Genomic DNA, 16,398 nt, shown 5'->3' with positions numbered 1-16,398 from the left:
GATCTCATGAATGTCTTCGTTTTTGTACACGTCGTACATGAACTTCTAGGCATGACTCATACTAGCCTTAGATAAGTGGAGGCCTAAAGTAGGCCCTGCCTAATAACTCAACCGATGTTCCAGCTCAGTCCAAGCCCTGACGGCACGATTGTGTTTCAACGACTTTTCATGATCAGCTAGAACATGTTTTTGCAAACGATATTTTATTCAATCCTTCAATCGTTAGCTTCATCTGAGAACATCTAAGCAGCAAAAACAAAAATGCGGCGTTTTTATGATTCGAATAATTCAGTCAACGACGATCTGAGCATTCACCACTTCATAACTTCTCAAAAAAAAAATTCCTCAGAGAAATGTCGCTTCTCAGAACTCTCATCTTGTAACTACTTTGTTCCAGAATCACGAAACGTCATTATTCAATAAAGTAAGACAAGTTCACCTCCCTTGTTCGAAAGACATCTTCGTTCTATGTAGTTGAACTTGATGCTGCCAAATGCGGCGACTGCTGAGCCGTAACGAAATTGAACTCAACACGGTAAAGCACCTCTCTGTATTCATACAGCTCTTCCTCCTCCGATGTTCACTTGCTCCACGCTTGAAATATGTTTAAGACATTTTTACCAAAAGTAAGCAACAAGGATCTCTCTAACATTGGTAGCCCAAGCAGATCTAAATATTCGTCAATAAAACTAAAAGACTAAAATCTAGGCTAAGGGACTATAATCGAGATTTGAACCACGTTTGGCGATTTCAATAAATAAATGATTCTTGTGCGAAGCCCTAGGAGTATGGTTCTTTCGCCGATTTCAAATCTACTGTCTAGTGTCTACTCATACTATTAATTCGGGTATTTCAACTGGTAAATACATAACATAATATTAAAGAAATAACACTTCGACCAAAACAAAAGCAAATAAAATGTATCATATAGGCATAGAGCCCTTTCAAAATGACTAGAGATATATCGGTTATTATTATTATTAAATAAAAATCTAGCACCTTTGAATTGAATAAAACTCTGTACTGACAATTTAAGAGTTTCCTTCCTTTAGTAAATTTCACACTACAGTAAAAAGATGTACATCAATTTGTTATTTTGCTCGGACACCAGAAATAGAATTTAAGAACAAGAACTATAAAATGATTTCACTAAATAGTGCAATAATATGATCTATCTCATTCCTTAGAGTCCACAGTAGCCATACTACTTGCATAATCCTGTTTGGGCCCCTAGCGGTCGCGGGCCCGGGCGCAACGACCCCCCCCCCCTCCACCGTTGCCACGCCACTGAGTACGATACGCCATATTTAACTAAAATTAGAACATTCTTCTCCAAGCTTGATTTTTTAAAAAATGTGAGCGGTTTGATTCTTTTGAATTCTGAGCCAATGTGAAAAAAAAAATAGCATGTCGTCCTCAGCTGTTTCGCCAAAAAAAAAAAAAAAGTTTCTGCTGGGGATGAAGTGATATAAATTGGTTTTTTTTTTAGCTTGTAAAATGCTTTACAAGTTTTGGATGTCCCTTCAGAGTTGAAGTTAATCTGTTCCTTCAGAGTTGAAGTTAATCCGTTCCTTCAGAGTTAAAGATAATCTGTTCCTAGTCCAAACCTCCAGCAGAACGACAGAGGATGGATGGCAGCGGGCAGGGAATGAACACGGGACCATCGAGACAAGTCCAGCGCGCATACCGCATGACCAGGAAGCCCAATTCATTGGTCAGTATTTCTGTGTATTCTCCTGACCTGCACTGGCTGCTAAACGTTACATTCAAAGTGTTTGTGAATAGAGCTTTCAAGTTGTATCTTGTGTGAAGTAGAAAACATTTAAAGTGTTTGTGAATAGAGCTTTCAATTTGTATCTTGTGTGAAGTAGAAAACATTCAAAGTGTTTGTGAATAGAACTTTCAAGTCGTATCTTGTGTGAAGTAGAAAACAATCAAAGTGTTTGTGAATAGAGCTTTCAAGTTGTATCTTGTGTGAAGTAGAAAACATTTAAAGTGTTTGTGAATAGAGCTTTCAAGTTGTATCTTGTGTGAAGTAGAAAACATTTAAAGTGTTTGTGAATAGAGCTTTCAAGTTGTATCTTGTGTGAAGTAGAAAACATTTAAAGTGTTTGTGAATAGAGCTTTCAAGTTGTATCTTGTGTGAAGTAGAAAACATTTAAAGTGTTTGTGAATAGAGCTTTCAAGTTGTATCTTGTGTGAAGTAGAAAACATACAAAGTGTTTGTGAATAGAGCTTTCAAGTCGTATCTTGTGTGAAGTAGAAAACATTTAAAGTTCTATTTGATTTATTTTTATTAGCTAGGATAAACATTTCTTCCATTTCATCTGCGTAACATGACAAAAACTGAGACCATTTCAAGAAGATTATAATCTATTCAGACTTCAAACTCTGCTAAATCTGGACAAAAAGGATAGTTCACTTTAACAAAAAAAACAAGGGAAGTCAAGTTAGATGCCCACAAAAAGACTCGTCTCCTCTTGTTTTGTTTGAGTGACGTAGAACCGTACCGACATAACCAGAACACAACAAAGTTACAGCTTCAGCAAGATCTTCTCATCTCTCTGCTATCCCACGAGTCTAGCGGGTCAAAGGGTTCCTTGCCATTTTTAGAGAAATCGCCGATCCAATAAGTCATAAACTCACCACCCACGTGTGTCATAATAAAAGAGAGAAACAGGGGAGGGAGCGGACGACACGTCAAATAATTACAGACATATCCTGTGGTGCTAATACAAGGGGAAATAATTGGCGTAGACACTTGAAGATCGTCATGAAAACAGTTGTGGGCGTACAACAAAGTGATCAAGAAGGACAACTCAAAGCCAGACTATCGGGAAAGACAACTGCGAGTCACAATATATAGATCGACAACTACAGACCAGACCAGCAGGAACGACAACTAGATCCAGTGTTGTTGAGCACTGACCAGAAAAGTTAAAATACTATAAAGCCCAATATTATAAAACGAGCGAATCGGATATAAATATATATATATATATATATATATATGAGGGGGGATAGGTTAGAAAAAAAAAAAAATGAACACAACAGTGGCTTATAATGAAATGGTATATTAAAATCCTTACAGTCCCAGAATATTTCACAACCAAAGATATAATAGTGTAATGCAATTAGAAATAAACTTACGATATAATAATTGTTATACTTTGTGCCATTTTGGCTAAACTTCTTGCTAAAGTTTCATTACAAATGTAGTTATAACTGTCACAGCACATGATGGATACATGAACTAGTGAGTGGAAAAAAAGAGCTCTTAAAGTAGTTTAAAACAATACTCAACAAACTAACAAAACAATGCATAGGAAAAAAACAAACTAGCTTAGCCTTGTTACAGCATCTGTCTGGCACATAACATTGGACAAGCCCAAGGCAGATCAATTAGTTAAAGTCTGTCTAAAATTTATCCTTAGCTATTGCATTAAATACAATAAAGATTGGTAAATACTAGATATATATTATTCTGCATTTAATTGACTTCTACAACAAAGCAAATTATTCTACCTGCTACTAGGCAACACTTTGAAAAGTAGACCTAAGTCTTTGTCACCCAGCACTGCTAAATATAGAACATGTATATCCCACACCTTCTATAAATAGATTTAACTATGTTTATGTTTAGGTCTTGGAAGCCATATATATTAAGGCAATGAATACATCCAGACTATTCAAGACATATCTACTCCATCTTGTTTACACACTTCCATTTGGCTCACACAAAGTTAAAACTGGAAAGGAATGCCTCCCTTTTTGAGTTCTCTGTTTATAAACAAATTCAGGCACAGACAACTATTTTGGCCTATAAATCATGGATATCGGAAAACCTGGGTTCCTCCCAAGCAGGTTTGATTACCTGCAATCTAAAATAAGAAAGAAAAAATCTACATATAGATATATTTTATTTATCTTAAAAGACAGAATTATTACTAATGATTCAATCATGCATTCTTGCTTCAACTGGGCAATACTTCTACTGAAGTGAAGAAAACAAGAAATACAAACACAAAACTTAATTCAATACTCAGGAAGAAAAAAAAAATACACATTTCGTATTCCATATGCTAGATCATATTCATAGAAGTGCTCCTACTTCCATGGAATAGGTTGCCTGAAGCAACCAATAAAATAAAAAATGTAGCAGAATTTAAATCTCTGATTAACATGACTAGATTGACACAATGGATACATGTAGGATGTAGTTATCTTCTCTGTTAAGAGCCTGAGATAATATATGAACTGCTTTATTTTTTACTTTTCGAGGCGCGTAGAACTGTTAAACCAAACATCTGAATAGCAGCTAATAAAACTTCTGGTGAAAAGAGTTATTTCTTTCAAAACAACAAACATGAATGACTCAGAGCCACATGAAGGATGGGATCAGGAATTCCTGATTTGAGAAAGTCTTAAGGCCTCAAAGCTCTAATGAGAACAAGCAAAAGTGGTTGGTTGTTGTGCTGACCACTTGACATTCTCTTTAACCACGCCCCCTCCCTGAACAAAATGCCAGGTGAACTTACATAATCTGCCAATGGACATCTTGTGTTTTGAATGAAATTAACTTTATAAGAAGATGTAACTTTCCATTCTAATCGGCTCTACATGAACCAGTCCTCAATTCTACATTAAGCATGTTACAGATTTAAAAAAAAAATTGAAATATATCTGAAGCCCCATAGCAATCTTTTAATTGACTTTTATTTCCTTTCAATTTAAATTTAAAAAAAAAACACAATAAAGGAAAGCATGTTTAGAGGGAAGAAAAAACAACAACATAGGTACCGGTAGGTGGTGGTAGTAGATGGTGGTAGGTAGTGGTAGGTGGTGGTGGGTAGTGGTAGGTGGTGGTGGGTAGTGGTAGGTTGTGGTAGGTAGTGGTAGATGGTGGCAGGTAGTGGTTATTGTAAGCATTTGTTTATAGAAATTATTAGTCCCTACTGGAGAGAAAAAGGAGAGATGAGTCTTCAGGAAGTCCAAGTTAGACCCAGTCATCAAGTGCTACTAAAACAAGCCTCTCACTCAAGAGTCTAATGTAAACAATGTCACTGACCCCAATCTCAGATCCACATTTCATCAGGAGGGCAACAGGTGTGGGCAAGGGCAACTAGGAATTACTTCTCCAAGGCTACATTTCACACACACAAAAAATGGTGGCAAGGGATTAGGTTTGGGGGGAGGTAGGGAAAAATGTTCTCAAAATGAAATTGTAGAGGGAACCAAAAATAAAAGCAGTGATATATTTATAATGTTATTAAAATTCCAGATTTGTTATTATATGGAAATCATTCTGTAACCTAAATTACAAACAAAGAGACATTTTTATTTCTGTTAAGTTTAACCATTCACACATGATGTGATGTTGGAATAAAAAATTTTTTGGCAGGTGAATACATTTTCCTACACAGCAGTTTGATGTGTAGGAAAGAAGACATATTAAAAAAAAAAATTATGATTGAAGAAAATAATTTACACTATATTCATCTATCTAATAATAAACCAAAATGTTCAAATATCAAAACAGAAAGCTCAAATTGTTCAATGATTTCAACTTAAAATAACAAACCCAAAAAGAAAATAATTGTAGAATCATTTTGTAAGCTGTGATCGATAAGCTTTTTAGATTTGTTAACAATTTTTCTCGTTGGTTAGGTTTAAAAAAAAAATTATCTGCAAAGATCTATATAGAACATTTTCTCTGCAAAGAACTATTTCAATATGTGTTACAGTCAAAACTGTTTTAGTTGCTCTCAATGTAGTGCAGAGGTAATAAAACAATAAAACTAATTCTTACAAGCGAAACATTTGTATGACAAAATTATGTACTTATTACATTTTCTCAACTACATTATCAATATAGTCTAGGCAAAAAAAACTATTTTTTGACATTGCTTTGTTGTTGTTTTTTTACAAGGAATCAATGAAACCTAGACTTTTATTTCTCTTTTTCAAAAAACAAAACTCTCTCCCCTCTCCTCATCTAGTGGACATGCAAGTCAACAAAAATACTTATATAATTTTTTTTTTTTAATTTACTAAAAATGTATGGAACACATTCTTATTATCCCATTAAAACACAAGCATACTTTGTGAGGATGCATATTTTGATTGTCAACAGTAGCTAGATATGAAGTCATACCACTATTTTAGTAGAAATGCACCTTTGAAAAAAGTACTACTTTATTCATTTTCTTTAGTTCAAACAAAAAAGGAAAATAATTTAAAATTTAATGCTCTTACAGTTAAATAACATTTTAAAACAATTATTAATGGAACTAATTAAGGCACAACTTCACCCCACATGTCACTAGCACATGTTGTAGCACCAGAGAGACATCTCCTTGCATACAACTGTATCACTCATTGTTAAGGCAAAAATAAAACAATATCCACTCACATAAATATAGTACTATAGACCTGTAATTATTGATAGATAAATGTGTACATATGTAGATCTTATATATTTATATACATTAGTACTTATATGTCATATATGCATGATCCCAGAGAATACATAAAAACCTTAACTTAAAATACAAAACTAGGAGGTGAGCAAGACCAAAAAATTCTGAATATTATCAAGTTGGCCTACTTTAGTATCAATTAGGCTAAAAATAGTATCGAGTAAAAGTATATATATATATATATATATATATATAATCTTATCAATGACTACAATATTTTTTTTTCCCAAATCTATAATTGCAAGTGGTTCAAGACAAAAATCAGAGGCGTAGTTAGGGTGGGGGAAGGAGGGGGAGATTTTGAAAACCCCCCAGGGCCTCCAATTGGGGGGGGGGGGGGGGGGGGGGTGGTGGTGGTGGTGTCCCAAAAGAGTGATTTTTTACATTAAATATTACGCAAAATGCAGGTGCCCCCAAAAAGGTCAAGCCCCCCAGGCCCACAAATGATGTCTAATTCCTAGCTACACCACTGGAAAAAAATTAAGATAAAGTTGGAGGATACTAATACAAAACATCGACAACATTTGTTTTTGATACTTAAAATTAATAATGCAATAAGTTGGATTTATGCTATCAAAAAAAAACTTCTCAAAATTAAAAAACCTGAACAATTATTCACTTTTAGTTTTTGTGAACTTGAGAACAAATATTTGTACCTGGGTTTACAAAACAATCATGAATTTATTATTGCACAATATAATTTTATTGTCACAAAATATAAAGTTAACTGGTAATTGGTTCCAGTAAAAACAAAAAATGCTGGATTTAAACAAATAAAATAAAAAGGATTCTGGCATCACAAGTAAATAAAAACAATTTCAATTTGGAATGAACAAATCAAAATACTTTCATTGAATGCACTTGAAATTATACATTGCAATGGATTTGTAAAAATAAAATAATTTGCTTTGAACACAATGGAAGACAATTTTATTGTAAGGCAAATGAGATTCATAGATTGGAGTTGTGTAAATAATACTGAACATCATTCACAACACTAATTGTAAAGACTAAAAGGAATGTGTTTAAAATGCTAATGGTTTGCAATTTTTTTATTTAGTCATGCATTCAAGGTCAACATCAGCAGTAAAACCTAGATCTATAGGCTTTAGTTAACAGGTCACTATTGATTAAAAATATCTAAAACATGGGAATACCTATACAGTATATTTATGTTTCTTACCTGGATGAGAGAAAAAATAAAAATAATGGTGTAAGCAAAACATACAAATAAAAAAAAAACATGATACAGTATAAGAAAGGATGCTAAGGTTTAAACCCAAAAAAATTAAAGCTGACATTGCATTTTAATATTTTAAAAATTAAACACTGTGGAAATAAGCTAATAAAGATAAAGGTTTTTCTTCAATTAAAAACAAAACATTTAGGCACATAGTGGTTTCTGTAGGAAGGGGAAATAATCAATATTTATAGATAATTTCTATGAGAACATTTTTATAGTGAGAAAAACACATTTTGCATAAAAAAAAATAGATCAAATAAAAACGTCTTACAATGTATTTCTAATAAATATAAAATTGTAATATTGCACTAATTTTATACTGTACTCTAAAGCAACAAAACATATTGGTTCCTCTGAATAACAAGGTGAACAAAGGAATAATGTTTCTAATGAGGAAATGGCATGGAATTTCTTTATGAATATGTAAACAGTGACTTTAAAATCAGTGATCCTTGAGTGCCATTTCAAGCCAATCTTCCTCTTCATCGTCAGAGTTATCAGATTCACTCTTCAATAACTTGATGTATTTCACATTTTGCTTTTTAGGCAGACATTTTTGTATTAAAGAGAAGAGAATGCACCAACCACCAATCAGAGCACTACTGCTCCAAAACAGAAAACTGGACCCATAAGAGTGAAAAATAAAGCCTGAAATAAGACTGCCCGATGAAAAACCGATTCCAAAATAGAATGATGATAAAATGGTACGCAAGCTGCGATCAATGGACAAGCCCAAGTTAAAATCTTCATAGCTTAGGATGGCAAACCACATAGATGTGTGAGTGAGGCCATGAGAAAGCTCAGCTGGTAGAAATGCCCAAGGTTCTGTATTGAATGCATAGAATAAAACTCTGAGACTCAGCACTAGCAGTGAGAGTGACACAAGCCAAATTGGCCCCAGTCTCTTCACCAAGTGACTACTGAGAATCAGCATCGGGATTTCAGCAAAGGCTGCAATGCTTACACACAAGCCCATCACAGTTTCTCTGCCACCAAGATCCTGAATTCTCCAAAACAAAAAATTATGGTAGGATGCATAGACAAGTCCGGTGAAAAGAAGTGTGACTGAGAACAGAAATCCACGCCCATCACAGCACACAAGGTTCAGACCTTTGCAGAGTTTAGAAGAGTTTCTTCCATTAGCAGGAGGTGGGGAAGGATAGCAACAAGCAACCAACCAAGCAGAAAACATTAAGACAGCAAAGATAAAGAAATGAATCAAAAAGTGATGTACCTGATCAAATAGGAAGCAAGGGGAATAATCTACAGCAACTGTGACAATAACAGGAACAAATACAAAGGCTATTGAGCCCCAAAACCTTTGCTGACCATAACGCTCAAGGTCATCAATTCGATTTAAAAAGTCAAACCAGGAATCATCAGCAAGTTTCTCGACTGGAGAGGCAAATATCTCCCCAACGACAACTATTGCTAGGATCACCAAAAAAAGCAACAGTTTGTCTGTCTGCAGAGATGAGCGAATGGTGTGGAATTTTTCTTTTAATAGTTCTAGATCTGTCCAATCATTTCTTTTAAGACGCTTATGAATTGCTTCAATTGTTTCATCACTGGTGGCCTGAAAAAAAAATTTGCCAAATTTATTAGAAATACTTGAACTAAGAGAGAACAAGAAAAACATTAAATACATTTTTTATATTTTTTTTATTAAGACAATACATCCATGGCACTAGGCCACTTAAAATATAATAAAATATAAAAAAATATATATGAAAAATACATGGTTCAAACCAGTATCAAACCAGTGATTTTGACAGTCAGCTGCTTTAACAAACTATTTTACCCATTCGGCCAGAGGGAAATGCAAACTCATATTATTATTTATTGGTACTTTCATTATAAGGACATCTAGATCAAACTTCTGATTTAGAACTCATCTAGTCTAGATCTACTTCTAGATCTAAAATCTAGAAATGTAATCTATATTATTATTATATTATTAGATAACCTTTCAATAAACTTGAAGCAACTTTAAGTTTACTCAATTATTGCATAATATCGGTACACTATGGATGACTACGCCATGTTTTTTAAAAAAGCTATTATTATTAAATAATTCCAATGATAGGCTTTTAAATCTTGACTTAGAAGATGAGGCACACAATTTTCTGAACAATTAATTTAATTTAACATTTATTTATAAAGCTATTGAATCAATAATGCCTTACATTAGAAAATAACTGAACACAATCTATAGCGTAATAGGCCTTTCAAAATCAATGTTGATCTAGATCTACTAAGACTAGTACTCAAGCTAAATTTACATTTATTTATTTTTTACTCTGAAAAATTATAACGGCCAAACTAGAATTTTCCCCATGTGGCCAATTAATTCATTTCTTAGTAATAGGACAACTGTTAAATTTCTGGGAAAATCGTTAGTCATTTTTGGGATCAGCCTTCTAACTTCCTGAAGGTTCCATAAAGTTCAAGTAAAAATGGTTAAAACTATATCTAATATTATTGAAAGAAATAGTAAGTGATATATATATTATATTTTAATAATTATTTTACTTACTTCTGAGGGTGTTTCCTGTCCTAGTTCCCCCAGTTCATCCTCACTTAAATCACTAGAGTAGTTGGCCCTAATGTTCAAAAACTCTAATAAATCAGTGTAGCTAAAATTAAATTCTTTGAAGTCTTCTGCAGTGAGATTAAGATGACTCAGAATACTGGGGTACCTCTTCAGAAACACACTCAGGTCATTTGCTGTGGTTGAAGCAAGAATGAGTTCTGTAACTGCTCTAGGGGATTTATCCATTTCTGCTTCTGAACTATTTGTTAAATTAAAAACACCGGTTGTGTTCAAGAAAACAGTAGATCCTGTAGAAGTAGACTCAATAATAAGTGTAGTTACATTTTCTAGAACAGGTGATTTTGTTGTTGCTGATGTAGTCATGAGGACATCTGTTTTTTGTGTGCTTGCTATTGACTGTAGATCTGTGGTATATTCGGGCTGTTTCAGTGAAGCATTATCAGTAACTCTTTGTGGAAGACAGTGCTCTGGCTTGGATATTTGTGTGTACAAGGCGGGCAATGACAGATAAGTAGCTACTAACATGAACAGAGAAAACATAATCACAGACCGATGTCGGTTGTAGGCAGTAGCACATCGAGACCATAGTGGTGCCCAAATCATACCAGTCACAGTTTTGGCTGCTATGATTATACCAACTTCAAAAGCGTTAAGTCCAATGAGTCTGAAGAAAAGTGTCAGAAAGGGCATAATAGCTGCTTTTCCTCCATGGAAAAACAAGTAGAAAAGATTAGTTAATGTAGATGCCTTTGATATGTTGATTGTTTCTAAGCCATGAGCCATTCTAATTGCTGTTAATGAAAGTTAATGTCTGAAAATATCTGCAAAATGAAAAAAAAAAATTCAAATTAAATTGTAATAATTTCTTACTTAATTGAAATCATATTCAATTTTTAATGTTATTTTTTAAGAGCATCATGTAAATAGTGTGTGTGATCCAGTTATAATTAATCTTTCTTTCCTATATTTAAAAAATAATTGTACAGCTATTTTTTTCCAGACATTTAGAATTTAACATACATCTCTTCTGCATATATCGCTGAGTCTAACAAAGTGGTTCTCAGAGTCTGCACAAAAAGCAATTGGTGACGGCTTTATTGATTCTTTTATTTTTTATTTTGAGTTCTTTTTTTTTTTACTGTTCTGAATTTTGTCAAACTAGTCTTATTGAAATTACTAATATTAGTCGATGAATTATAAAGTGAGTTCTAATGACTTTTGGGTGACTCATTCTGTACCAAAAGCTGAACTCCAAGAAATAACCAAGCATAGGCCTACTTGGAGTAGCATCTTTGCAGACACTAAAAATAATTTTTAAAAAGATTTTATTCTTTCCTAGAAATGAACAAATTTTGTCAAATGCATCAGGTGCTGTAGTAGTCATTTCAACAGGTTTGCAGAGAAAGAAACTTTGTCTTTAAAATCATTGTCATTTCTATACCCTGGCTTTCTTTACTCAGTCAGAGCTTTACAACCATATATAATACTGTATGTCCTTGTAGGCAAAGCTCTGATGTTTGTTAACAAAATGACATTTCAGTTTGTACAGCTTTATAGACTCTGAAAACAGAACTTTGTTACAAATGATGCTTTTTTTTAAATTCCTGCCTTCACAATTTAACTTAAAGTAGAATCTAGATCTAGTAAGTCTAGATTCTAGATCTAGTTAAACTTATTCTAGACTCTAGATCATCTTTAGTCACTCTAGATCTAGAAAAAGGAAAAGCTTAAAATTAAATTCTTATCTCTCTGTAATTTAGAGTCTAGAGTTAGACTCTAGAGCCTAGATTAAAATTCTAAAATTAACATTTAAATAAAATTAAAATATAAATATCTCTATTAGAATATTAGATGATAGAGATGTAGACCTAGATTAGAATGTGAATGTCAATAAATGAATGAGAATGATTCAATAAAATATATTTCTAGTCTATTATATAATAATTATTACAATAATAATCTAGACTCTACCTAGATTCTACTAGATCTATCATAATCATATCAAGATCTATAATTATATTTTATATAATTTATAAATAACTAACTATAAATTATACTAATCTAATCTCGAATAATCTTAAATACTAAAGTCAATAGAGGTACTAATTAATTTAATTAAATCTTCTGGGCTCGCAAAGACCTTCGTTCAGCCAACTTCAGGGAACAATACCAGGAAAAAGAAGTGGCAGACAGAAAAAGCGATGGTAAGACAACATAAAAAATGGACGGGCCTGTCTTTGAAAAAGTTCTATCTAAAGCAAAGGACAGAGAGGAGAAAGACGGCTGACAAATCTTGCACGGTGTTCCAATGGTCCAACAGATTCTAACTCTAAGGGATAGGTAAAGAAGAAAGAAATCTAGGGTCTAATCTACTAGTAAGTTACTAGTATTACTACAGTACTATCTAGATCTAAATTATTAAGACTAGTCTAACTCTAAATGAACTAACTCTATTAGTCTAGAGATCTTATTTATATTTATATAATATATTATATATACAATTATTATTATACTATGATAATATTATTATGATGGTTTCGCAAGGTTGTCATTGCTGGAAGTGGTAATGGATGTCAAGCACTCCACTACCTATAAAATGCTTCCAATGGCATATATATTTGTCTCAAATAGCCTCTGACAACCAGTCCAACTCCTGGCCTTCATGTATGTGGCTCAGATATTGAGTCAGGCGGAACTGTTCTCACTAACAGGAAAATGGGCAAAGGCAAGTAGATGGTGCCTTAACCAGTAAGCTTTGGGCAGAAGGAGTTCGTTAGCTATGGCTGGCTACCCACCTAGGAGAAGAAAAACTGAATTCAAACCTCTGTTGCCTTGCAGCTATACCCAATCATGGGAAAGGCTTCGGAACTCAACCTCAAGGAAAAATCAGGAGCTGGCAAACCCTAATGCAGAAACTGCAATGCCGCTGACCCAAAGCCCAAACTTGCACTTTGGATACATCAGCTGCGTGGAGAGGGGGGAACTGATGACACTGTTGTGTGGGCGACATCGTTCTGACCACAGCTAATGCCTAGGCATTCATCTCATTTCCATGAGATGATCCATAGTTGCTTCGCAACTGAAGGAGGCCATTATATAATATATAGATCTATATATATATATAATGTATATTATTATATATCCTATATTTAATATATATATATATATATATATATATATATATATAGCCTACTATACATAATTATACATTTATAGATATCTATTTAAATTTTATGATATGAATATGATTCTATTTAGTTCTAGAATAGATCTAATAATCATAATAATGTAATTCAAAGTAATTGTAATGTCAATGTATGGATATTGTTAGATTTTAGAATAATTTAGATCTGCATCTCAGTCTAGATAGACTATTATTATTATTTATAATTATTTCTATATTAAATAATATAATAAATATTTATATACTTTATTATTACTACAGTTACAGTCCACAGTACTTTAATAGAATCTAATAATTAGACTCTACTCTACTGTCTAGATACAAATCAAGTTGAAGTCAAGTCAAGATTTAGATTATTCTAATTCTAGACTTAGACTTGATTAGAGTTAGAGTGAATAGAGTCAAATAGAGTGTCTTTTGGCAGTTTTGGTACTAGATTCCTACTCTAGATAATCATAATTATATGATTTTATGTATAAATATAGATCTAGATTATTCTAGAGTCTAGATCTAGATCTACATCTACTATGATCTACTTATAAAACTAACTTAAAGTAGAGTCTAAACTAGAAGAGTAGAAGTCTAGAACCTACTAGAAGGCCTATTTTTCAATAATTCGTCTTAGCAGAATTACCGCGCATTAGATCTAAATCTAGATTGATTATCATCTAGACTAGTTCAAGACTCTAGAACAAGATAAATCTATTCAAAATCTAAGTCTGAACATAGATCTAGATCTGTATAGATGTAGATCTATATTATATCTATAATCTATACTATAGATCTAGATAGATCTAAATCAGTCAGATCTGAAATGCGAAAAAATATGGCCCACTTTTAATTTTATTTCTTTAGGGAAGTAGACCTAGTTTTGGTTACAACACTAGCATATATAGATCTATACAAATATCATGCATTATAGAAGATATTTATAGGTCAGTTAGGCAAGAGGGGAAAATGTTTTACGTTTCGGATGTTTCTTCAGTGTTGAAGAGAATCGACTCCCTTGTCCGAACCTCTCGCAGGATGGCAGTGGGCAGAGTATGAACCCGGGTCAATCGAGATGACCGAACGACAGTCCAGCGCGCATACCGCACGACCATAGATCTCGATCTCTTGGAATACTTTTTCCTGTGACTGAAGAGTCGTATTCTGGAGAGACATTCCTATCCACATCACAGGTGAAGGTTGCTTTTGGTTTGGTGGCAGTGGAAACAGCCTATTGCCCTCCATACGACAGACATTACCAGGCTGAGTTGCCTGAGGGTAGTGGGGAGACTGCTAGAGAAACCATAACCCAGTACCCGAGAGATACCATCAAGATCTATAGTCTCAATACGGACGGATCCACAATAAGAGATGTCCAATGCAGAATGAATTCGGGCTATGGAGTGGTAGTCAACAGAAAGTGATGAACTGGTAGGTCCATGCGCAGGAGAAAGCAACTATGTTGCGAAGACGACACTAGCTGAAGTAGGCCTACACTTTTCATTTGCACTCTTGCTTCGCATATGTCGTATATAGTCTTTATAATACAGTCTTTTGGACCTTTGGGGCACTGTAGAATACGAATATTCGTATTACACAAATAACAAACTAGTGTTTAAGAGGGAAGACATATTAGGAACTCCATTTATTACGTAAACACAAGCGGTGTTGCACTGACGCGCTAGTGTGCAAATGTACATATATTACTATTATGTTACATCTCTCTTCTTTAATTTAGAAAATCTATTTATCAGAATAACTAACAAACTAGTCAACTAAAAAGTCTAATCAGTTCATCACAAATCAAGTCTCTTGGGTTTGTTAACTATTCTGCCTGAGCGTGTTACATAAGGTTCATTTGGTCTAGAGGTGTTAGAAGAAGCAGTGTGTAGTGGCGGCTCAAAATCTAGTGTAGTTTGTAATCTTGGACTCTCTAGATTTAGTGGTTCTGGTTGTTCTGAGATGTCATCTGGAAAGTCATAAATATTGTCAAATCTGTTTGCTTTCTCAGAAGACTTTCTGATGTGTATTCTGTTTCTTCTGTAGACCTTATTTCCACTTTTGACATTATACGATCTAGGCTTAGAATGCTTCGAAACTACTGTTCCTGGTTTCCACTCAGAATTAAGTTGCATTCTGACTGCCGTTCCGTTTTGTAGTGGATTATGACTCTTAACTCCTTTCCTCTTATCATAACAATGTTTCTCAGACTGTTTCTCGGAGTCAAAGTGTTTCTTCACCACCTTGAGATCTGGTGTCTTGGTAGGTATTAGCGGTTCTGACACATTTTGATTCTGTTGTTCAGCACACCTGCTACAATCCCTAACTGTCACTTCAATGTCTGCATTCATGCCTGGCCAATACATGACTTCTCTGGCTCTCTGCTTACACTTGACTATTCCTAAGTGAGACTTGTGAATCAGATTTAGCATGTATTTACGTAAGCTTGGTGGCATGACTATTCTCAGACCTTTGTATATAATACCATCCGAAGTTGATAACTGGTCTCTTGAATCCCAATACGGCCTGACTTCAATTGGAGTCTCGCTTCTTGTGTCTGGCCAACCAGTCATAATTACTTCCAGAAGCATTGAAAGTTCCTTGCTTGTACAGTCTTTAATTTCACTGTATTTTGAATCACTTACAGAGATCATATGCACTGAATCATCTGTAAATTCACATGTCTGTGTATCAGTATTTGGTAGATGTGCACGAGAAAGTGTATCAGAGATAAACATTTCCTTGCCTTTTCTGTAACAGACTTTCAGATCATACCACTGTAGTCTTATTAGCATCTTCTGTATTCTCATTGGTGCTGACAATAGAGGTTTCTTGAAGATTTGCTCCAGAGGTTTGTGATCATTATAAACTGTTACTTCTTTACCAAATATGTAGCAGTGAAATTTGCTTGTACTATACACAATTGAGAGCATTTCCTTCTCAATTTGAG

General features: G+C 33.9%; 1 protein-coding gene across 4 annotated transcripts; it reads right to left on the bottom strand.

Moving 5' to 3' along the window:
* Positions 1-3,056: 3,056 nt before the first annotated feature.
* LOC106051219 (major facilitator superfamily domain-containing protein 6-like) lies at positions 3,057-14,292 on the bottom strand. Of its 4 annotated transcripts, none has more exons than XM_056020504.1 (3): positions 14,054-14,292; positions 10,259-11,097; positions 3,057-9,298 (listed from the first exon to the last, which is right to left on the bottom strand). In XM_056020504.1, the coding sequence occupies exons 2-3, from the start codon at positions 11,057-11,059 to the stop codon at positions 8,165-8,167; spliced, it is 1,935 nt and encodes a 644-aa protein (XP_055876479.1). In that variant the 5' UTR covers positions 11,060-11,097; positions 14,054-14,292; the 3' UTR covers positions 3,057-8,164. The 4 variants fall into 4 exon arrangements, with proteins under 4 accessions (XP_055876479.1, XP_055876481.1, XP_013061832.2 ...); XM_056020506.1 differs by having other exon boundaries at positions 14,095-14,292; XM_013206378.2 differs by lacking the exon at positions 14,054-14,292 and adding an exon at positions 13,706-14,023.
* Between the last annotated feature and the right edge of the window lie 2,106 nt (positions 14,293-16,398).

This window comes from Biomphalaria glabrata, chromosome 2, assembly GCF_947242115.1.
Source record: "Biomphalaria glabrata chromosome 2, xgBioGlab47.1, whole genome shotgun sequence".
Lineage (NCBI taxonomy): Eukaryota > Metazoa > Mollusca > Gastropoda > Planorbidae > Biomphalaria > Biomphalaria glabrata.
This window is presented reverse-complemented; position numbering and strand designations above follow the sequence as displayed.

Excerpts from the sequence above, each read along its gene's own strand:
- LOC106051219 (XM_056020504.1), bottom strand. The coding sequence starts at position 11,059 with ATGGCTCATGGCTTAGAAACAATCAACATATCAAAGGCATCTACATTA. Across the intron at positions 9,299-10,258 it reads GACAGGAAACACCCTCAGAA|GCCACCAGTGATGAAACAAT; the intron begins GTAAGTAAAATA and ends TTTTTTTTTCAG.